We start from the raw sequence: 24,390 nt of genomic DNA on the forward strand, positions 1-24,390 counted from the left end.
TAAAATTTGTCCTACATTTTGTGCTACATCATGTCCTACATTTTGTCGCGGTTTTGTGAAAGGGAATTATGGCAATCCTAAGTACAATTGTGGAGTATATATTTGGAGTACAGTTGTGTGTGTGTGTATATATATATATGGAGTATATATTTGGAATACAATTGTGTATATGTGGAGTATATATTTGGAATACAATTGTGTATATGTGGAGTATATATACGTGTGGAGTGTAAATATTTGGAATAATATATGGAGTATATACTGTATTTGGAGTACAGTTGTGTATATATGTGTGTGTGTATTTGGAGTACAATTGTACTCCAACTATATAGTCCACACACATATAGTACTCCATATACACACACACACATATTTGGAGTACAACTCCAAATAGGAGTACACAAACACTGTGAATACAACTCCCAAGAAATCCCTCAGCCAGCAAGCATTGCCTCAGAATCTACCAAGAGCGCATGCGCAGGACTCCTAGCGCGATTGCTAGTAGCGATCTTCCCTGGGCTTTATTTACTATATTTCTGTCAGTGAATCTAGCTTTCCCGGGCTAGGAGTCCCGCGCATGCGCCGTCCACCCTATCGGTTCTCCTGAGCTTTCCCCGATGCCACCTAAACTAGCATTAGAACCCTCGAGCAGGAAGAGCAAAGAGCGCGCGCGCGTAGTAGCTCCGCCTCCCGCCCTCGTTGGTCAATGGCGACAGAGTGACAGCGCGGGTGACCAGTCAGGCGCGTCCTCTTCGTCACGTGCCCTCACCGCGGAGGCTGACCCGCAGCGCTCCCCTCCTTCTCCCTTCCCTTTCCGTCGTTGGCGTATTTGAAGCGGTCGGCGCGAGAGGAGAGGCTCTGGAGTGGTAAACCCGCTTTAGAAGGCTCACTGTGAACGGTTATGGCGACCCTATGAATGAGGCTGCATCCACACTGGGGAAATAACCCGGTTTGGCAGCGCTTTAGCTGTTTCTATGGCTCAAGGGTATGGAATTCTGGGAGTTGGAGTTTGTTGTGGGGCCAGAGGGTTCCCTTCTGGCCCCACAACAAACTCCAACTCCCAGAATTCCATACCCTTGAGCCACAGAAAGAGCTAATGCGCTGCCAAACTGGGTTATTACTATGGAATCCTGGGATTTGTAGTTTGGGGAGGCAGACCAGGCTGAATACAGAGTACAAATCCCAGCATTCCCAGAGGACAAAGCCATAGCAGTTAAAGTGGTGTCAGGCTGCTTTTATTTCTGCATGGATCTGAAGAGTAGGCATGCCTAGAAGAAGCGTAGGCTTCACCTAACTGTGTGTCAATCAGGTTAAGTCCTCTCCTGGTATAAATAATGGTAATAATCTTTACCATAATTAATAATAATAATAATAATAATAATTGTAAGCCGCCTTGAGAGCCTTTAGGGCTGAAGGGCGGGGTATAAATAATGCAAATAAATAAACAACTCCTTTTCCTTCATTATTATTATTATTATCAAGGGAAAAAGAAGTTGTTTATTTATTTATTTGCATTATTTATACCCCACCCTTTGGCCTTAAAGGCTCTCAGAGCAGCTTACAATTGTTATTATTATTAATATTAATTAGACAGTTCTTCCCTGCCCTCAGGCTTACAATCTAAAAGGATACCACAAAAGGAGAATGGAATGGCATTGAGAAAAGGGATCAGGTCCAGCATTTCTTCTCTTCCCTCTGAGGCCTGGACCAAGGCAGGTGGACTGGAGGGAAGACTCTGCTTCTTAGTTCAGGCCAGGCCCAAATAATAATAATAATAATAATAAAGTAATAACATACCAAGTGAAGCTCTTTAGACACAGTATCCCAGCCATGCTCACTTCTATTGCCCTCATAAACCTGCACACTTTGGCAGCTCCTAAGTAAATTTTGGGAAAACAGTTTTGTTTTTAGGGGGACAACTCTCTCAGAGTCCCCCAGCCAATATGACAGCAGGATTCTGGGAACCTGGGAGCTTTTAGCAGGCAAGTGAATGGCAGCACCACTCCACCTCCACATCTCTAGGACCAGAGGCCACAGGTTGCAGGAAGTGCCTTGACTACAGGAGCCGAAGGCCCAGGCCCTGATCAGGGAGGAAGATGTTTAAGTTGTCCAGACGGAGGGTTCACTCCCCTTTCCATCTACGGAGTGCTTTACAAACTGCTTGTGGAAGGACTGTTAGGAGGAACTTGTTGACAGGGCTGTTCGACAGTGGAACACACTCCTTCCTCGGAGTATAGTGGAGTCTCCTTCCTTAGAGGTCTTTAAGCAGAGGCTGGATGGCCATCTGTCAGGGATTCTTTGATTGAGATTTCCTGCATGGCAGAATGGGGTTGGACTGGATGGCCCTTGAGTCTCTTCCAACTCTATGATTCTATGTTGGGAAGAATAGGAATAAAAACATACACTGAGCCTAGATCTCATTCCAGGACTGCTGCATCAAAATCTCATCCTACTGTCCCACCCAATAGCTTCTCTCTTGTGGTTGTTAACATGCAGTAAGATCCACAGGTTTGGTTCCAGAGTCACGGTGCACCAAGACCAAGTTTTCATTATACATAATGCCAGTGATATGGATGTTCCAGGAAAAGGAGAACTGGAAAAGTTTCTGGAAAACAATGCTATCCGATTTAGCACAAATGGTTTAAATGTTGTCTTTGACATTCCCTTACATCGAACAAAAAACGACCACACTTGGCAAGAACACTGTTTTTAAACATAGATACCCAAAGAGAGATGTACCTGATATATGTTATATTAGCAGATTAGATTTCTTTTTTCTGAGATATAACCCTACTTCCTTATGCTTCACTCATTCACATTCAGTACTGCTTATCAGTTCCATTTCAAGTGGATAAAAATCTGATTCAGTACAACTAGTTGAACATTTTGTTTCCCTGGTTGTAGTACAACATCCCAGACCACTATGGCTAGATGTATATTTTTCCATTTTGGTTAATACTGTGGATACAAATATAGTTAAACTTCATATTTCTGGCTGATTTTCAGGGTATTTCCAAGCAGAAGGCTGTTCATGCAGCCACATAGAAGGCACTCTGCAAGCATTCTGTCCTTTTCTCTTGAATGAGTTTTCTGTACTAAGGGAAAACATGTAAGAAACTGTGGAAGAATAAGGGAGGAGTACACATGGATGCATATATAAAGGTTCCACAAAAGTCAGTGAGTAAGATAAGGCAAATGACATTCTAAAAGCCTTAACTGCAACTGCTCCCAGAGTTTTATTGCTGTGTATGTGTGTCCAGGTAAAATAGTTTTCTGTTAAGGAGGGAAAGATAGAATTGGTGCCCAGTTGCCTTTTAACTGGCAGCACTAGGACATAGGTAAGCAAAAATGGCTAATGTGTCACATGAAGACCCCCAAGCTCTGTTCTGTGACTTCCTTGACCTGGAACTACTCTACAGTTTTCAGTCGCAGCCATAGCAACTTCTTCTTTTCTCATCCTTTCCTGAATTTTTAGGCAGGAAAACAGACCTTTTCCCCCTTTCTGATCATTTAGGAAGGGAAGTAGATTAGATTAAATGCACAAATGCATTGTTAATGGCAAATTCAGTAGCGAACACCAAATTTCAGTACTGGCCACAGGAACCAAACCAGGAATCACTGGTGTCCTAATTATCAAAAAAGTCCAGCATGGTACCCTGACCCCAAGAAGTTGCCCATCCAAGTAGGACCTGTACATCTAATAATACCCCATTACTTTATAGAGCTACCATGGTGAGTTTTGAGTATTGGACAAGCACTCTGGGAGACCAGAGTTTGAATCTCCATTCAGCCGTGCAGACTTTGGGCAAGCCATGCTCTCTCGGCCTTAGAGGAGGCAATGGCAAACCTTCTGAATAAATATTACCAAGAAAGTGTTGCCATAAGTTGGAGTTGACTTGAAGGGACATAACAGGAATAGCTGCTTTATGTGTTATTTCTCTTAAGATATGTGCAATATATCTTGGAACTAATGTAGTTACGAATATGGTAGATCTTCCTATCTGTTATAATTCTCTTATGAATATCTGGCTGCAACTTTTTAGGGCTCTTATATTTATACAAGGCCCAGCCCACTGGAGTCTTTGGTTTTAATTTAATATTGCAAGCCATTTTGGGTCCCATAATGGGAGAAAGGAGTGATATAAAGGAAATAAATAAATCGTCTTGGACTTCAATGAGGACTTGTATCTATAACATTTATTTAAGAGAAATATCCCACTATAGCATGAGTGATAATTTGTCACTTAATTTTTAGCAAGTATTTTCTCACAGGAAGTCTTAAAATAACTTCAGTTTCTTTTTCCAGATTTAACTTCCTTGCATCCTGGAAGCTTTGAAGAGAAATTACTTCAGTCATAGAAACAAATTAAAATGCCTGTTTTCAAACATCGGGAGTATCCTGAAGAGACACTACTTCAGCTGGAAAGCTTGGTACCCTGTCGAGAATCTCAGGTGTCCACCTTGCTGTCAATCTTTGGAGAGGTAGCACTTCCTTATTTAATTTCTTTTCTCTGATTATCTTTTAAGGTGCTTGGCTTTGTTTTTAGACTCTGTTTATGAGGCACTGTGTTTCTTTCTGGAAAGGAAAGATGCTTGTTAACTTCTATGTAACTCTAATGTTGATATAATTGGATTAGGTGTTTGAGTGGGGAGACGTGAGTTCAAGTATCCACTGCATTAGGCTCCATGGGTGGTCATTAGCAAGTCACTGTTATTATCTTAACTGGTCTTAACAGGATTCTTACAGTAAGTGCACAGTAAGTTAATTCAGTATATATCTCTATATTTGTTTGTGGGTTTTTCAGGCTATGAGGCTGTGTTCTAAAAGAGTTTATTCCTGATGTTTCGCCAGCAGCTCTGGCTGGCATCTTCAGAGGATGCTGGAATGGAAGAGAATGGGGTATATATCCTGTTGGTTGAGAGGAGGTGATCTGCAAGTTCATCTGTGTATTGTTCTGTTGTTGAATGGCAAGGCCTACAGGCTGTCCATTTGCTTAATGATCCATTGTCTGCTGGGAAACCGCCTCAACCTGGATGGTTTTCATTTGCATTTGCTGGGTCCTGATTAAAGTGAATTGCTGATTGGTTTATATGACCATCATTCCCATTTGAAACCAGTTCTGATCTTACTTTGATCAATTTCTGTCGCAATAAAGTGAGGCAAACACAAAACCCCCAGTTTTTCCAGACACTAAATTTCTAGCGGTTCTTTCGGAAAGAATCAATTCCGGAGCGTATTCAACAAGTGGGAACGATGGATCTGAATCACATCATTCTGGAGGGCAGGGACTAATGGCAGAGAGGTGTTTACCATCCCTTCATAGTTTTTGGTAGATCCACCAATCCCCCCCCCCCCTTGTGGTTGTGGTGAGACCTATGGGTGCATGATTTAAAAAAAAATTGCTAGAAGATTTGATTAATTGACTTTGCAACTACTGGTACTTGCAATCAGTGAAGCAAGTGGTTGCAAAACCAATGAATCGAATCTTCTAGCAATTTACTTTAAATATATATAGGCCCTATACAGACAGGCCAAAATAAAGCTGCTTCGAGTCACTTTGGAGGTATCGTGTTTCAATTATGCATGAGTCCTAAGAGTCAGGAAGCTGCACCAAAGCTGCACTCCAGTCCTTAGGACTGGAGCATGGCTTTGGTGCGGCTTTTGGACTCTTAGGATGCATGTATCATTTAAACAGCATACCTCCCAAGTGACTCGAAGCAGCTTTATTTTGGCCTGTCTGTATCAGCCCATAGTTTCCAAACTGGGCTGCCTGGGCTGCTGCTTACTGATGACGTACATATGATTGCCATGCATTTTGAAGAGGCATGAACTAATGGGGTGACTATCATGCCAAAAAAGAAGCAATTGATTTACAACCACAGAGCGAAGGCAAATTCCAAACCAGTTTAAATGTAAGCGGGAATATGCCCTAGGAGTTCTTCAGGACTGGTAGTCAAACTTTGGTGGGTTACAGAACGCCCGTTTGGGGCGGCCTGTAACTGGCCCTTTCCCACCGGATTGGGGCCTCAGCTGCCACAAAGGCAGCCTCTGAGGCCCCGATCCACTGCTTTCCAGGCCGCAGGGAAGCGGCAAAAGGCCGCTTCCCTGTGGCCTGGAAAGGGGTGTCCTTGGGGCTTCATGCCCCAAGGATACCCAACAGTGGCGGGGCCGCAGAGAAAAGGGCCGCTCGGTCCCTTTCTCCCTTGCGTCGCTGGCGCAGCCGTCTAAAGGCTGCGCCAGCGACGCAAATCACAGAAGCAGCTCCCAAACGGAGCTCCCTTCGGGGCCGCGGAAAGGGCGCCTCAGGCACCCTCGCGCGGCCCCACTACATCACTTCCGTGCCACCCCGTTTGGAGGCGACGTGGTCATGACGTAGTCATGGCGGTGCCCGTGTGCATAGGGCGCCGCCATTTTCTATGCGCAGGGTGTGTATTAGGGTTAGGGGCGTCAGGAAGTGACGCCCCTTCCTAACTCTAATACGCGCTCTGCACGTAGTTTGTGCGCGTATGTAACACGCCTTTGTTTACTTTAAGGGTTTCTTCTTTCCTGTTGAAATTGTCCAGATGTTTATGGATTTCAGTGGCTTCCCTGTTCATTCTGACGTTAGTACATATTCTAGAATCTTTTGCAGTATATAGGACTTCTATGAGAAAGAGGTCTGGTAAATAGAACGTGGCTTGCTGAAGGCCAGTCCATTGATTTATGACTGAGAGAAAATTCGAAATGGTAAATTATTCGCTTATGGCTCATTCTACATGCAAAAGACCTACTTAATACACAAAAATTCTGTAGCCTACATTAATCATTGGAATAAAATTGCATAATTAAGCAGATGCTGTGAAGGGGCTACTTTGCTGTTCTCTTCACCTGTCTTATATAATGAGACACTTTGCTGTAGTGATTGATATAGGCTATGGCACAGTCAGATGAGTTACCTTTATCTGCATGCTTGTGTAATTAAGCGCACCATCCATACAGGCCCTTAAGGAGGAAAACATGTCATTTGGTTCACAATATAGAAATTCATACCAGCAGCTTTCTGCTGCATTTAATTTTTCCGGATGAACCTTTGAAGTTTACCATACTGATAAATTTAAAAATTTCTAGAAGTACAGATTTGTTTTAAATGAAAGCCTGAATTTTTCAGCAGAGGGATGGCCTTATTCTTCCAGTGAGCTTTTCTGTCCCTGAAGAATTGGTCTCTAACACCTGCATTCAGGAAACATTGCAATATTGATTGGTTTACTTGGATGTTTAGACTCAAGTTACTAACCTGGCGGAATTGGATTTTGTTGTAACTGTGACAAAAAGGTACAATAACATCCCAAAGCCACAAAATGTAGGCTTGTGACTCTAACATTGCCATATTTTTTCCTGCTGTATGATTTTAAACACCTTTGCCCAATGAAGAAGCCAGCGGAGCTTCAAAAGCTTGCATGATGTATTTTGTGCATTTTGGTTGGTCCAATAAAAGAATTACTGTTTTGTGGATTTTGCAAGTTATTATACTTTGCTGTGTGGAGAGTACAGCTGCCCCTGGAAATGTGACTGGAACGTTATTACAAGAGCATGTATACTGATAATATTCAATTTTTGTAATATATTGACTTATTTTCCATTTTTGTTTTGCTTTATTCCCTGATTGTATATTAAAATATTGTGTGTGTGTGCGTGCTGATATGTTTTCTTCTTTTCTTAGCCTTAACAGCTAGAATGGCTGTTTCAATTTGGTGAAAATAGTCAGTATACAGTTATTTGCTTTAAAGGTGGTTAAAGGGTCATGTCAATGAATAGTTCCTGAAGGAAATATGTTGCTGAATTACAATTTTTATTAAAGTGACAGCATGTAACTTGCTTAGAAGTACGTTCTTCCAAAAGCTGTTACTTGTATAGTTGCTGGAGTAATAATAATAATAATAATAATAATAATAATAATTTATTTGTATCCCACCTCTCCCACAGGATTGAGGCGGCTTACAACAGTAATAAAATACATACAGTATAAAAATAAATTCCATTATCCCCTCCCTCCTAAAACAACATCATAATAATTCTAACATAACAATAATAAAATCAATAAAATACCATTTGAATCATTAAGAGAGTCAGAGACAGGGAGACAGGTGTCTTGGGGTATTCTCTATGATGATCTGTATCCACATGTGACTAAACAGATTACTCGGGGAAGGCCTGTCAGAAAAGATCCGTCTTGACAGCCTTTTTAAAGCTGTCAAGATTGGCGGTGTTTTGGATCTCTTCCAACAAGCCATTCCATAATTTGGGAGCGGCTTTGCTATGTGTGATGGCCGTAGAGAGCCAGGTGTACATGTGGTAGTGCATTTTTTTAAAGTGGAAGAATCACACAATTTTGGATTTACATATGCCCCATCTAATAATGCATGAGATTCTACATGAGGTAGATGCATTCATTGGTCAGTTATGTTTTCAGTAGTTCAAAAAGGAAGGCTGTGTTTAAATTTCCATCACTTGCTGCTACGGATTTGTGTGGTTTGTTAATATGTAAGTTTATGAATGTATTTAATACCTAATATTGTTTTTGTATATAATTGGACTGCATTATGCTTGTCACAATTTAAGTCTCAGATGTTTCACTGTAATTTTTTGTTTACTGGCAGAGCAACTCAGTTTTGATTTTCCAGGAATTAAAATGACTAACCTGTTTAAAAAACATTCATGACTCTTTATTCTTAGGGATTGTTAGAATTCTTGATTCTTAATCAGTTGTTTGTATGAGCAGTTCACTATCTGCAGATTTAAATAATGTTTCTTATTTAATAAGAAAAGTAAAATCTTGCTTCTTCAAAGCAAGGACGGAAAGATTTCAGCTCCCTGAACACAACATTATAAACCATCGGCTCTTTTGTAATATCTAATTTCATACTGAAACATGCTCTTAACAGTTTACGTAGTGTCCGTGGAAGTATGCTGCCCTCTGAATAAAATGCTAGTTCTTCTGAAACTTGTACCGTGCCTTCTAAGGTCTTCAATGTCTTTTACTTCCCTATCTGTTTCACTGCAGACAGAGATTTTGTGAGACTTTGTTTGCATCCTGAATTCACTTTTGATTGGCATCCCTACCTTCCTCAGAGCTGAGAGAATGAAGCAGAAGTCTGACATTGCTTGTTCCACATTTCGGTTTTCCTGACTTTCCTTCTTCCCAGTGACCTTACTGTTGCAAAAACAAGTTATACTAAATCTTCATAATGTTGGTATTGTCTTAGAAGCAATTCTTTAGAATTTAGCATGCTCTGGCACTTCTCATTTCTTTGAAATCCTTCTTCAAGATTCATCTGTTGTGTGACTGAAGAAGCCCTTACCTATACAAAACTGTAGCAAAATCAAAGGAATTATAAATGGATTTGTTTATAGTTATCCCTTGAATCTTTGTCTTTCATTGTTCTTGCAGCACTGTCAAACTTGAGACTTATGTGCTTGTTGGGGCAAGGATGTAACCCATTTTTGCTACAAAACACAGTACAGTACTTACTGATACTGTTGAATTAATGTGAGCCACACACTATAGATTTAAATCTTCAATTATTCCATTCTGACATGACATGTCAAAAAAATTCATCCTACTTGGTAAGATTACAAAAGATTTGTGCAGTTTTATTTTTTCATTTTGGGAATTTTTTGATAAAACTTCTATGAATGTTTTTTAGAAAACTATTATTTTTCACACACAAACTCCCCTTTCTTGGTTGCTGTTCCTGCTGACAAAAAGGCCACTGGCCTTTCAGATGTTGTGCAGGGGTGAAAAATCTAGTGGCAGCTGACAATTTTTTTCAGTGCAGTGTCTTAGCCTATTGATGCTCTGTCTTGTTGTATGAGAAAATTTATCAGTATTGTTTATATTTCTGCGACATATTGACCCACCCAGCTTACATCCATATGCTTGTGGTCTACTTTTTTTTTAAAAGGCAAAACTATTTTTCAAAGCAGTTTTATGATCAGAAGCTGCCATGACATTGTGCTTGAAAAGCTATTGGAACCCTCCCTCTGAAAGGCCTTCTGTTGTGGCGCCTTAGATTCTGTTTTCCAAACAGCTTGCTATGGCCAGTCCTTCACTTGTAATACCTTGAATACCTTGTAATACCTTGAAAATATCAGTGTTGGCTTTGGGCCATTTGTGACTTTTGAATTCTGTTCCCTTGTATTATTTGTATTATAAAAGCAAAGGGATAGGTTGCCCAAGTGGATATAAGTTAATTCATTTTACATTCCTCCATTCTCTAGCTCCTCATCTAGCAGAAAAGCTGATGAATCAAAGTTATGTAAATTGCCAGGTTGTGCATTTAAAAAAACACACAATAAAATTACAGAATAAGCCAATTGAAGATTTTTTTTGAAAGATGGGAAAACATTTATGCATTCTTTAGCAATAAGAATTCTAACAATGTAATAATATGTGGTTATGGTTATTAATGCCCTTAGTAAGCTTATTTAGATTAATCTGTAATGGTACAACATTATATACTTTTTTCTCCAGTTTTGGTTTTTCATTACAGGAGGATCGGAGTTGCCTTGTGTTTTAGCTTATTCATTTAGTGTTTGAAGTATTAGTCTGTATTTATTGCTTATTGTTTCCATTTAGTAGTGTTTAGCTTAGTGCTTTAATAACCTAGGTGTCTGCATACATGAATATCTTTATCTTTCCTTCTTTCTATCCTCCCCCCAACAATGTTATGTTGACTGTGAAGTAGATTGGTTGAATTAAAACCAATAAAATTGTGTGTGTATATGTGCATGTATATGTATGTGTGTGTGTATGTACGTAGTAGGACCTTGTCATCCACTGGGGTTTGGTTCCAGGATCTGCCGTGGATAATAAAATCCGTGGATGCTCAAGTCCCATTAAATATAATGGCATAGCAAAATGGTGTCCCTTATATCAGATGGCAAAATCAAGGTTTGCGTTTTGGAATTTATACTTTTTTGGAATAATTTAAACCCGTGGATGCATGAATCCATGGATAAAAAAATTCATAGATAAGGAGGGCCAACTGTACGTGTGTGTGTGTGTGTGTATACAGGTGGAAACCAATAAAATGAAAACTATATATATTTATGTATGTATATTTCTTTTTGTTTAGCGTCATCATTTTAGTTTCCCATCCCTTTTCATCTATGGACACACATCCAGTGGAAAGACGTATGTGATGGAGACTCTTCTGAAAACTTTGGAGGTAAGAAGAATGAGTTCATAGTGTCTATCAGAAGACACTGTTGTTTTTTTTAAATTACAGGTTCTGATTAACAAGTCAGTGTAAGGACCAATTTTGCAGGGCTGTCTTCAAAACATCCTGATGGGTGTCACTGATTCACTGAAGGATCTGGAGTGTTTGAAAGTCTGTGATAGGGGTGGATATAAAAGCAGCAAATTAGTGATCTGTGGTCAGTGGTGTGTTAAAGTGAAATAGCCTCAGCAGGCAGCTGATTTTACATGTTTTGAATGTGTCGGAAATTTTTGGTGGTTTGCTTTATTGCTGTCATATTTTTGTTGCCAGGATGCACGTTTCTAGTATGTTGTACTTCATGTGTGAAAATTACTTGACTGGCCTTGGGCATGTGCATCTTGACTTGGGTGTGGATGCAGTGCCATTTGCTGCTCTGCTGTATGCAACAAAGTGCCTCCAATATGCTTACCTGCTGAATATTTAGAGCAGTGATTTCCAGACTTTGGTCCTCCAGATGTTTTGGACTTCAGCTCTTAGAATTTCTGATCATTGGCTAAATTGGCTGCAGCTTCTGGGAGCTGAAGTCCAAAACACTTAGAGGACTAAAGTTTGGGAATCCTTGACAGAGCAAAAATTAATGGAGAAAAAAATACCTCCAGCATCAGCTTCATGCTGATATTTTTGCATTTGGTCTCATGAGCCCAACTCATTAGAGTATCCTGCTATGCCAAAGGCCAGCCACTTGTCACATTGTTAACAGTATTGGAGATGGAAGTTCTAGATTTCTTTTTGCCTTGAAATTAGTTCCCCACGCAGTCCCCATTTTTAGGCCTCTTGGATTGTTCTGTTGGAGCTGTGCAATCTTCTTAGTTCCTTCAAACTTTGCTTACAGCTGGGGAGAGTAATGCTTTTTATTGTAAATGTTTTAGTTCACATCTATATTAGTGCTTCTTCTACTTAATTTCCTGAACTGGTAGTTTGTGTGTAATACACTCATACATTGAAAAAACAAATATTATTATTTCACCCATATCAGCTGAAGAAAGAGTAAACTTCATTTGTGAAGCCTAACACTGTGGGGGTTGGGATGCAGAATCCCTGTGAAACTGGAAAAACCACAAATATTTTAAGACCTTCCTAAATGTGCTTGCTATAGAGTCTGCTGCTTCAAAAATATCTGCATCGCTCTCATGCCACCACCACCACCACCACACTTTCATTGCCTCTGACAGTGATTTTCAAATCTTCTTCCTTCTGCCTCCTGGGATGACAACATTGCTGCAGAAATTTCCCTCAGTGTCATCATCCTTCTCTTGAGGAGAAGGAAGAGAAAGACAATGACACTAAAGGAGATATTTGCATCAGCTGTGGCATGGCCAGGTCACCACTGCAGGCAACAGCTTGTCGTCTTTGTCCTCCTTCTCGTCTTCATCTCCTTTTCTACCAGCAGACTCCTCCAGCCCATAGTGTGCATAGTCCACGACCAAGTGGGCTTCTGCCCACCACTTGCCTATCTACACCCTCTCCTGTCTGCTACCTTTCACTCTCACTGACTGGCCCCCTCCTTCACTCTGGCCATGTACCACTCTGACAGACCCTCCACCCTCTGATTTTTGGGTGCATCTGCATCCTGCCACCTCTGCCCTCTCAGCTCCCTGATGATGATTTTAAGCTGAGGCCAGCTACAGTGAGAAAGGCGGGGTGGGGGAAATGGGGAAAGTGGGAATGAAAATGAAGGGATGCTGGATTTCCTTGTCACTTCATTTACCTCTTTCAGTCTGGCAACCCTGCAACCCCTTGCTACTCACGGGGTGCATCTATCTCCCTTCTGCCTCTGCCCGTTCAGCCCCCAATGATGATATTAAACTGGGACCAGCTACAACGTGAGAGATGGCAGGGAAGGAATGGACATTGCTGAAACACCAACATCCAGGACCCTTTTGCCTTCTTTCCTGCTTTCCCCAGCCCCTCTCACTGTTAACATCGTTGTCAGGCCTGAGATGGCAGAGGTGCAGTGTATTATGATAAGAAGTAGGAAGGATCATAATAGTATTATAAGGAATATGAATGTGCTTTTAACTTTGCTTTTGCTGTTCTGTGCAGTTTTGAAACGGCATCAGTGGGAGTAAGCTTGGATTCTCTTCCTTTTTTTCAAAGCTTCCTCATGTGTTTGTGAACTGTATTGAGTGTTTTACATCAAGATTGCTTCTAGAAGAAATTTTGAGACAGTTACAACATCTTTCCAACAAGGAGGAAGATCCTCCTCTTGTATCCTGTGACACATTCAATGATTTCATACGTTTATTTAAGCAGGCAACTATGATTCCTGATCTACAGAATCAGACTGTTTATGTTGTAAGTATCCAACCCCACCCTACCTCCTTTAGCTATTTAATGCTTATGTTACTTTTTGCGTGATTTTAGACTTACAAGTTTTTGACAGGAATATTTTAATATTTCTTCTCATTACAAGAAGTTATGTGTTGCAAGGAAAACTCTGAAAATGAGGGTTTGGTATATCACCTGTGATCTCATGAGAATGCAGTGAAACCTGTTAACACTGAAAAATTAACCATGAAGAAATGCTGAGACAAAATAATATGCTGACCTAGTTGTTACATAAATTAATGTGAGTCTCAGTTTTAGTGCTGAAGTACTTCTCCTCAGTTTTGTGTTTTTCATTCTGAAATGTTCTGGGTTTTTCTTTTCTTGTTTGTTCATGCTCAGGCCATTATATATAACTCTAAGGGTCACCTTGGCTGAGAAGCTGTAGTGAAACTTAAGTCATGTAAAAAAGCATGACAATGATATATGCTGGATATTGACTAGTTTACTTACTCTGAATATTTGCCTGTGCTAACTAGCAAACCAAGAAGTATATCAGGTTCTAGTAGCTGAGGGTTTTGGCTCACTCAGGTAGCCCAAGATGTTCAGGACTGAGATGGATCTTCAAAAGGATTACTTAATGTTATATGGTTAAGTTTAGGGTCCATCCCCCCGGTGATAATGATGGACAAGTAAGAAATTACAAAAATTAAAATAATTGTATTTGTTAATGTTACCTACCTACAGGGATGTGATCCCTGAAAGTTAATTATTTTTCAGATTTTTTAGTTTCAGTGGAAAAGGATTCTGTGATTCTGTGATACTTCATTCAAAAAACAGTTAACATGAGAACATCAGTTAATAAATAGTCATTGACATTAGACTGAATGCCTTTCAGGAAAAAGACCTCATTTAATATCGCTATAAAACTTAGCAAGTAATATCATACTGAAAATTTGATGGTAATTTTGAGTAACTTGTAATTTTAGAAGGTACAGTATTAAAGTATCACTGCTCTCCTTGGACATTTAGTCTCAGGAACCAGTGCTCAGTGATATGTATTCCACTACATGGCTTTGAGGCTGTTGGATAGTGGACTGGGGTTCATCATATCCTCTGCATTAGGTTTTAAATGATGCTTCTGGGAGTTGTGTAGGCCCGGAACAGACAGACCTTTGCGGTGCCCTCATCATGTGCGAGGGCTGCTTGGTGGGTGGAGCACCCACATTCCCAGCAACCCTCGCACGTGATGAGGGCGCCACAGGTGCGGTGCGCCCACCAAATGGGGCGCGTAATGGTGATATCACAGCTGCGCAGCTTCCAGACGGGGCGGCGTAGCTGTGACATCACTGTGACGGCTCTGGCACTTTGCGCCACCGCAAAAAGGAGCCGCTTCCAGGCGCTCCTTTTTTGCTCCGCAGCAGTGCTGCACAGTTTGGTTGCTGCAGCACTCCTGCGGAGCAAAGAGAGGCACCAGGGAGGCGCCTCTTTCTGGCAGTCTGTACCCCGCCGTAGTTACCAGTATGCTGATGATGTGCAGCTCACTCTTTCTTTTCCACATTTGAATTCCAGGAAGACTGTCGAAGTCTTGAACAGTTGCCTGGATGTGCTATTAGAATGGGTAAAGAAAAACAAGATGAAACATGGTTCAGATAAGACAGAGATTTTGTGGGCTGTGAAACTGGCTGATCTGGATGGAAGTGTAAATCTGGTTTTGATTGTCACTGCTTTCCAGATATACATGTTGCAGCTGCCCCTTCCTCTGCCAGCTCAGGCATATATGCCAATTGCAACCATGTTTAAAATAGCTTGATGTGGCCTTGGTTACCCAGAATGGATGTCAGTAGTTCACTATGTGTACCAAAAAATCATTTGGTAAAAATGTGGCCCCCAGGTATGCTTTTTACAGACTAGAAAGTTGAATTATGTTAACCCTAATTTAATACAAAGTGTATTGACTACTGGTATGTTTCCAAGGCCAAAGTGTTAGTGTTAGCTAAGAATGGGAACATGTAGTTTTCCCAATGTAGTTGGGCTGCAGTGTTCTTTTTTCTGAAAGGGAGGGATGGTGAAAACCAAAGCCCAATAACAGCTGAAAGGCTATGTTGCCGATCCTTGGTGTTAACCTTTAAAGCTCTAAATGTCTTGAAATATATTTTGGAGGCTTCACTAAAATGCATGCTGATGCAATTAGGTTGGACAACGTAACAGGTGGGGACTTCTTGTTTATAGTCCCATAGTTATGGAACTTGTACAGTAGGCCCTCATATCTGTGGACTTGCCATCTGCGGATTCCAGCATCTGCAGATGGCAACCCCATATGGGGGGCGGAAGAGGAGGAGAAGGAAGAGGGAGAGGTGGAGGCGGCAGGAGGAGGAGGAAGAAGTGGGGGTGGCAGCGGGAAGAGGAGGAGGAAGAAGGAGGAGTGAAGAGGATGAGGAAGGAAAAGGAGGAGGGAGGAGAAAACGGTGGTGGCAGTGGCAGGGGGGAAGAGGAGGAGGGAGGAGGAAGCGGCAGCGGGGGGAAGAGGAGGAAAAGGAAAAGGAGGAGGAGAAGGTGGCGGGAAGAGGCAGCAGCTCCCTGCTGCCCACCCTGGTGAGAGCGGCAAGCTGGGCTTCAGACAGTTGGGATGGCGAAGTGCTATTATCTGCATGGCCATGCCACTATTGAGGACAATGGGACTTTAGCATCCACAAATTTTGGTATCCGCAGAGGGATCCAGAGTAGATCCCCCACAGATACCAAGGGCTGACTGTAATTGATTGAGGCTTAGTTCGTTTAGATAGTAAGAAGGACTTAAAAATACTATAGTTTTTCTTTATTTTCTGCAGATTTCCTCTTAGTAACTATGTGTTCATGTACGTGTGTATGCGCGGGCCTTCAAGTTTCCTGTTGACTTATGCTGACCTTATGAATTTCATAGGGTTTTCATAGGCAAGGAATAGTCAGAGATGAGTTTGCCAGTTCTTTCCTCTGAAATATAGCACCTGGTATTTGTTGGTGGTCTCCCATCTAAGTATTAACCAGGTTCCTGCTTAGCTTCCAAGATCAGACAGGACTCTTAGGCCTGTTACAGACTGCCAAAATAAAGCTGCTTCGGGTCTCTTTGGAGGTATGCTGTTTAAATGATGCCTGCATCCTAAGAATCCAAAAGCTGCACCAAAGCTGCACTCCAGTGCTTAGGAATGGAGTGTGGCTTTAGCGCGACCTCCGGACTCTTAGAACCCATGCATCATTTAAATGGCATACCTCCAAAGAGACCCGAAGCAGCTTTATTTTGGCAGTCTGTAAGAGGCCTTAGATAATTAGGTTTACCTAATTATATCTCATCTCAGTATTCTTTGCATATGGCTTTGTGAGGGCTTGGATTACTTTTTAAAGTGGCATATTAATATATTTAATAAATAAATAAACAAACAACTAGCTGTTTTTCAACATAACTTAAACATACTACATTAACAGCAGCCCTATTGATGGTGCTTTGGCAGTGTTCACGTGGAAGATTGGTGCCTCCTTGTGGAAGCTATATACATGGCTACAATGATTTATCCAGTTGCAGCAGTGTGATTACAATGACCTTAGAGCCCATTCGGTAGATCATGAATAGCAACATGCAATTCTCAAGATGTTCTTGGTCTCCAGACTAATTTCTTTAGCCAGTTATGTATAAATTTGGAGATAATAGAAGTTGTAGTCAGATATCTAGAAGATCTTGTATTCCATATTCCTGTCTTAGGTGATGGTTTTCATTACTGGTACTATTCTTTGAGCAGGTTCCCATACTCCTGAAGAGCTTGTGTGGTTCCAACCATGATTATGTATATGACTAGATTCCAAAGGTGGCTCAAGAAGGTTCTGTACTGAAAAAACTTTACTGTAGAAAGAAGGAGTTTCACTGCACTGAAGTGACTCCCACGTAGCTAATAGTTGTAATTAGTGCTAAAGTGAAAACTAAAAGAAATGCTTAATTTAAAAGTATTCCTTTTATGTACTTGAACAATATATGTCAAAGAGCCCCTGACCATATATATATATATATATATATATATATATATGGAATGGTGATCATGAGATGAGATTCCAGTTTAATGACTAATTAACATTTTAAAAATATGGTGTGGGATTTCAAAAGATTATTGCCCATTGTGCGGTGTGAAACAGTTTTTGAAATTTACATTAATGGCACTACTTATGGCTATAATATTGAAGACACTTGGAAACAGATAATAAAGATCAGGGCAGGGCATTAAATACTGCAGAACAATCAATCGTGTTGGGTAAATTGTTGCTAAATCATAAGAATAAAGTGCTAAATTAGAGCATTTTACTCTGCTCTGCATGAAAACATACAAGAGTATGGGAGAAATCAATTTATGTGAATTAACCTGTGTCTTATGGATTTATTATGGGGTGGACTAAATGGAGATTGATGGGAGAACTTGCATTGTGGTAGCACAAGCTGGCAAAACTAATTTATTCTATTTTGTTTCATTGGTAAATAACGCAAGATATTTCAGCCTCAATTAATTCAGGGAAAATTAAGATAAATGGATGGTCTCTTGCAGTGGCTTCTGAATGCTTCTCTCAATTTAAGCACAGGTACTGAACAATCATGATTAATCATGAGCCTCAACATGATTCATTCTCCTCCGTGAAAGATTTTGCCAATAAAACTTTGTGTTTATGCCTGCGTTGAGAACAATGTGTCCTTCATGTTACTTCTTGTGTGTTTAGAATTGTAATGCACAAGTTTAGTTATATTTTTACATACAATTGACTTGTTTCCAAAGTTAGTCCTACCTAAAGGTACCTGAAATTAGTAGGATTTATGTTAATTGTGACTAACAAATTTAGAATACAAAGAAAGAACAAAATAAAAGAGAAACCTTAAAACATTAAACAATAAATTGATATAATTTTCAGTTCAGCTGAATTTTAGTTAAAATAATAGAAGTGATTGCTTTTTAATATATGAAATAGGTGGTTGTTTGGTGGATACAAGGTTTTCTCTTATACAGAACCTTTCTTCAGTTAAAAAAAAACCTATAGAGAATGTGAATGTTTTGACTGATACTGATTAATTGAAATACTTGTACATTTCAACCAGTATAGATTGACTGAGGGAGAAAACCCAGCATGGCTCTATGTGTAGTAATAATTTGCTATTTCTTGGTATATTAATTGCTTATAAATTACTTGTGTGCAATAATATTCTCCTTCTTTTAAAGATTTTGGATAATGCAGAGCAACTGAGAGAGATGGAGGCAAACATCCTTTCAGGTTTCCTTAGACTACAAGAACTGGTAAGTAAACTGACTTGGAGATCATGTCCATCTTTGTTGACTGGGCTGCATGAATTGGCGCCTGAGTTAGAAGACTTAGGTCTGGTATAGATGGGCCCAAAAGGATGCCCTTGTCACGTGCTAGGGTTGCCTCGGGGAGGAGCGCCAACACACCCCACAACCCTAGCACGTGACGAGGGCATAAAAATGGTGGCACCCTGTATACATGGGCGCCACCATTGTTACATAAGTGCCACGTGGTGTCCACGTGGTGCCACACGGCATTTACGTAACAAATGCGCCAGTGGCGCACTCGTTACACGGCCTTTGCAATGTAAAAGAACCCACTTTTCACGGCTTCTTTTTCCACTGGAGGGAAGCCGTGTGGTTTGGCGGCTGCGGCTTCCCTCCAGCGGAAAAACAGGCGCCGGTGTCTGTACCGCGCCATAGTCAGACGTTTGTCAGGAGTACACAAGAGTCAGTTTAAAGTGGTTAGGAAGAGAGCAACTGCATGAACATGTCAGAAGCAGATGAAGAATCTGCAAGTACACTAAGTATATATTCTTGCTTCATTATTTAGCAGAGCAAGTTTTTACAGAACAAGGAAAGCATCAGTCATGGAAGCAGGTTAAGAGTATTGTCCTGCTTAGATAGGATGAGGAGCTTGCCCAAAACTTGTTTTAGCTTTGTACTAGCCTAAATGGTCTGTACCTGAATTGATAATCATTATGATACTTATGCTTTACTGGACTGGAATTCATTTTAAAAAGGAAAATAAATAAATACAGAAGATCTGTTGGTGGAGGTGAGAAGACTTCTCTATCTTTACATCTTGGAATATATTCCTTCAGAGTTTAGAAGATGCTTCCCACTGCTTTAGTGCAGTAGTCCTTCTTCATTTGGGGGCAGGGAGGTTAAATGTGTGTTCTGGAGTATCCTGAGAACCTTGCTGAGGGCAGAAGTTCCTGTATCTTTTCCTGCAATCTGGAACCTGCTAAAATATGGTGTTTATGTTTTGCAGGTGTGCATTTACAGCCAGAATGGCATAGTGGTCTGAGCATTGATATGTGACTCAGGAGACCAGGGTTCAAATCCCTGCTTGGCCATGGAAACTCATTGGGTGACCATGGGCAAGTCACACACTCTCAGCCTCAGCAGAAGACACTGGCAAAACCCCTCTGCATAAATCTTGTCTAAAACCCGATGATAAGAGTTGTTTTAGGGTTGCCATAAGTCAGAAATGACTGAAAGCACACAACAACAACAGCAACAGATGTGTGTTAATCTTGGTAGCAAGCTGGAACTTGCTGTGTCACTTGCTTTGGCACTTTCGTGCATTTTCTTTCCAATAATCTGATGAAACAGGGTGTAACTAATGTGAGACTTCGACTGCAGGGAGAAATGTGTTTTGGTTTGGATTGATGAAAGCTTTAGCAGCAATTCAAGTGGATTAGGAAAGCATATTGCATGATTCTAATATCTTGCCAGTAGGTAGAGGCCAAGGAGGGTTGTGAAAAATAAACAAGATGCCTCTGTCTCCTAAGAGGAGAATGATTAGATATCAGTTTATTACAACTCTCTTGCTGTTTCCTTGGTGAAGGAGACCATTTTTGTGTGATTTTGCACAAGAAAAATAGGCAGAAGGGGCTGAAAAAGCTAATTGCTCAGATTCAGAGAATTGGGTTCACAACTAGATCAAATCACAGAAAGTAGAAGGTAAGATTTTAGAATGTAAGCTGTTCTCTTGTAAGAATGGGAATTTCCTTGCTACTTTTATTGCCCTCAGCTGCTGGACTAGGGGAAACATCTTCAAATGCTAGTAGGCAGGTTTGTTTTGTTTGTTTTATTTGTACATTTATTACATTTATAATCTGCCTTTCTTTAATTGAGCATATATAGATTCCCACATTTATCCTCAGAACAGGCCTTTAAGATAGGTGAGAGTTGGTGATTGGCCCAAAGTCACATAGAGAAATTCATGGTTGAGTGGGGATTTATACTTGTGTCTCCCCAGTGCTAGTTTGCCACTCTCAACTACAGCCCTGCACTTCCACCTTTGCATTACTCATTCTTTTATTATAGCTGCATATAGTTCTCTGAGTACAAAGGTGGATCTTCATTTTATATTATCTTGTGAGGTGATAGAACAGGTAACTTAGAATTAAGTCCATTAAAGAAATTGTATTTAAGAGCTGGAGGGTAGATTAACCAATTTAAGATCCCTGATGTCATGTAGCTGACAGTGCAATAGGCGAATAGACTGTTCTGTTGAACATGCAAGAACTGAAGGCCAAGCTCTATACCAGCCCTATCTATTAAAGAGGTTGCACTCGGGCTGCATCTGCGCTGCAAAAATAATCAAGGTTGACACCACCTTAACTGCCGTGGCTCAGTGCTATAGAATTTTGGGAATTGTAGTTTTATAAGACATTTAGGTGCATTACAGACCACCCAAAACGGGCGGTCTCACGCCACTGCCGGTTGCAGCGCGGAGGAGCAGCAGCAGCCAAACCGCACGACTCCTCCACACTGCAAATAAGAAGCGCCAAAAGGGCGCTTCTCTTTGTGGTGCGGATATGACACCACGAGGCGCCAATGGCGCACTCGCAGCATCATATGCACTGCGTGACGTGTGGACGCAGAGCGTCCGCTACGTAAAGATGGCGGCCCCCGTGTGGAACAGGCGCTGCCATTTTGTATGGACTCGGTCCATATTAGGGTTAGGGGCGTCCGGAAGGGACGCCCCTTTCTAACCCTAATATGGACCAAGTCCGTACTTTATGCCCATCTGTAACGGGCCTTAGCCTTCTTTGTCAGAGAGCTTTGCTGCCACAGCAAAATGCAATTTCCAGAATTCCATAGCATTAAGCCATGGTAGTTAAAGTGATATCAACTGCATTATTTCTGTAGTGTAAATGCTTCCTCTTGCATATTTTGCATATCGGTTTATCTTTGGTCCAAAACACACTGCAGAAATAATTCAGTTTGAGACTGTTTTAACAGCCCTAGCTCAATGCTGGGGAAGCTCGCGGACTGTAGTTTTGTGAGACATTTATCCTTCTTTGTCAGAGCTCTCTGGTGCCACAAATGTCTACTTAACAATTTGTAAGCTGCTCTGATAGCCTTTTGGCTGAGAAGCGGGGAATAAATAAATAATATTAATAATAATAATACATTACAGTTCCCAGAATTCCCTAGCACTGTACCAGGGCAGTTAAAGTGGTATCAAATGGGATTATTTCTGCAGTGTGTTTTTGACCTTTCTCTCAGAAGACTGCACTAATAGTCCATAGTATCAATTCCATAGTCTAGGCTTTAGCCGCAATTGTGGCAGACGATTTCTGGCAATGTGTATGTAAATTTGGGCTCCTGTTTGTTCGGTAATAATGAATACTTGTCAATGTGGGCAACTTGAGGGTGTGGACCGGATTTTTGTAGAGGTGAGAGTTATCATGTCCATGTTAGATCCCTGCCCTTTCTGGCACATTAATAAGATCTGAGTTGGACTGGCTGAGTGAAAAGAGAGAGTGGACAGTGCTTTACTACATCTAGGCAGCATTTAGTTTTTGTAAGCTGCCTAAAGTCCCAGGTTTGGGGGAAAGTTAGGATATAAAATAAATAAAGAATAATAACAGATATGACCATAAAAAGCACAGCTGCTGCCCCAAATATCAGCTACATTGCTAGAGCCTCACTCCCCAGTATGTGGTGGAGCTTACCCAAGTAAGCTCTACCACATACTTGCCATCATAATGTTCTTATTGTTTGCCACTGTTTCACTTTGCTGACTGCCAATGAATTTGTGATGGGAACTTGGCTTATCATAATGTCACAACATAAGGTACGTTGTATTAGACATTTCAGTAGGGTAGTGGAGAACAGGGCTTGTGACAGCTGTGCCTCTTAAGATAACATCTTGCTTGGCCCTAAGTTGTACAAGTGTGGCTGAACAAATTATAGTCTACAAATATGCACCTGATGTTCTGAATCCTAAAGAATTCCCAGTGGTTTAATTTGCCAGTAGCATGCTTTAGAGAGTGATTACTGTATAACAACTTCTGCTGTGTCCATGAAGAGTGACATTAGTTGTAGAGGAAACCTGATTTGGCTAAGCACATTATTATAGTCGTTACTGGCGTCAAAGCAGTAAAAAGCAAACAGGCATCAAAGCAGGCATCAAAGCAGTAAAAAGCAAACAGAAAAAAGAAAAAAAACCAAGGCATCTCCCTCCTGTAATTCAAACCTGAAAGGCAAGAGATTAATTGGTGCTTATAATTCCATGGGTCAAATCCATATCTGTAGCTTTGATGTGACAACATGGATATGGTTTAAGTATAGGAGCCACAGTTTTAAACATTGCAAATTAACCCTGTTATATTTGGGGTTACCTTTAGTGCAGATAGGTGTTTTCCTAAATTCTGCTTGAAACTGTAGCACAGTAATTTCAATGATTTGTAGCTTCAATTCTACACCTGCTTACATAGAAAGTACTGTTGGAATATTTTTGCATTTTCTTTCCCCATCCTTAGATAGAGATTTCCTGCATGCAAACTCTCCTCTCTCTCTTTCTCATTCAAACTAACCATGTGATTTAGGTCACTCTCCCTTTGGTACTAACAAACATTTTCTCTCAAGATTTTCAACTCAGCTGTTGTCCTCCATCTTCCTCCTCTCTCACCTTTCTCTGGAAAGATGGTGAGATAAATATTTCCTCTCAATCTGAACTATTCACTAGCTAGATTAGCATATAGCTTTTATGTATACAGTGGGACCTTGTTATCTGCTGGGGTTTGGTTCCAGGATCCCCCATGGATAACAAAATCAGTGGATGCTCAAGTCTCATTAAATATAACTGCAGAGCAAAAAGGTTTCCCTTACATGAAATGACAAATAAAGTATTGCTATTTGGATTTTATACTTTTTTTGGAATATTTTCAAGCTGTGGATGCTTGAATCCATGGATTAAAAAAATCCCTAGATAAGGAGGGCTGACTGTGTATAGATTAAAGCCATTAGTAAACTTTTGTTTTGAACTACAAGCTACTTGTGTTGTTTTTGGAGTCAGCCTCACTTCTTCGAGAAGCATGGTTACACAAAGGCACATTTCTGCTCCTCTGCTGATTTAAAGATAGATCCCAACAGGCTTGGTTTTGATATTTTTGACATTTAAATATTTTTTTTCCTTGACAAAATCTCAAGCCTTAGGAAACTTAAATTACCCCACTAAATTCAGAGGGATTTGTTTTTTAATAGATATGGACAGAACTGCACCATTACGTAAATGCTAAAGCCCAGAAATAATGTTAAGACTACAATCCTGATACAGAGAGCAGGAAAGAACATTTTCACATTTTTTATCCTTAACAAGAAAGGTTGCCGTGCTGAAAATTATCAGCTGCTGAGAGATTTTTTTTTGCTACAGAAAAGCAAAAAGACTAACATTTTTCTGTTACCAGCAGTAATAGTAAAAAAAAAAAATCTTTTGTGTGGAAATGTAAAAGCATTTTATTTTGTGCCAGAAATTTACAGGCCTGTAAGAGAGTAGTACCCATTGAACACAATGCAGTTTATTTCCAAACTATGG

At 40.6% G+C, this 24,390-nt stretch overlaps 1 protein-coding gene across 6 annotated transcripts in view; it reads left to right on the forward strand.

The window, feature by feature from the left end:
- Positions 1-24,390, forward strand: part of ORC5 (origin recognition complex subunit 5) — a 109,521-nt gene that overhangs the window by 444 nt on the left and 84,687 nt on the right. For 3 of the 6 annotated variants that reach the window (XM_089524565.1, XM_089524569.1, XM_089524570.1), the window contains exons 1-6: positions 773-866; positions 3,007-3,177; positions 4,307-4,482; positions 11,116-11,208; positions 13,357-13,554; positions 18,753-18,827. In XM_089524565.1, coding sequence (XP_089380691.1) covers positions 4,372-4,482; positions 11,116-11,208; positions 13,357-13,554; positions 18,753-18,827 — 477 coding nt within the window. In that variant the 5' untranslated portion in view covers positions 773-866; positions 3,007-3,177; positions 4,307-4,371. Of the gene's footprint in view, positions 1-772; positions 867-3,006; positions 3,178-4,306; positions 4,483-11,115; positions 11,209-13,356; positions 13,555-18,752; positions 18,828-24,390 lie in introns of those variants that run through there. The other 3 variants (XM_089524568.1, XM_089524566.1, XM_089524567.1) reach the window with 3 other exon arrangements.

The sequence above is a fragment of the Sceloporus occidentalis genome, unplaced genomic scaffold (assembly GCF_023333645.1).
Source record: "Sceloporus occidentalis isolate IW3139 unplaced genomic scaffold, rSceOcc1.0.p SCAF_5, whole genome shotgun sequence".
In the NCBI taxonomy this organism is placed as follows: domain Eukaryota; kingdom Metazoa; phylum Chordata; class Lepidosauria; order Squamata; family Phrynosomatidae; genus Sceloporus; species Sceloporus occidentalis.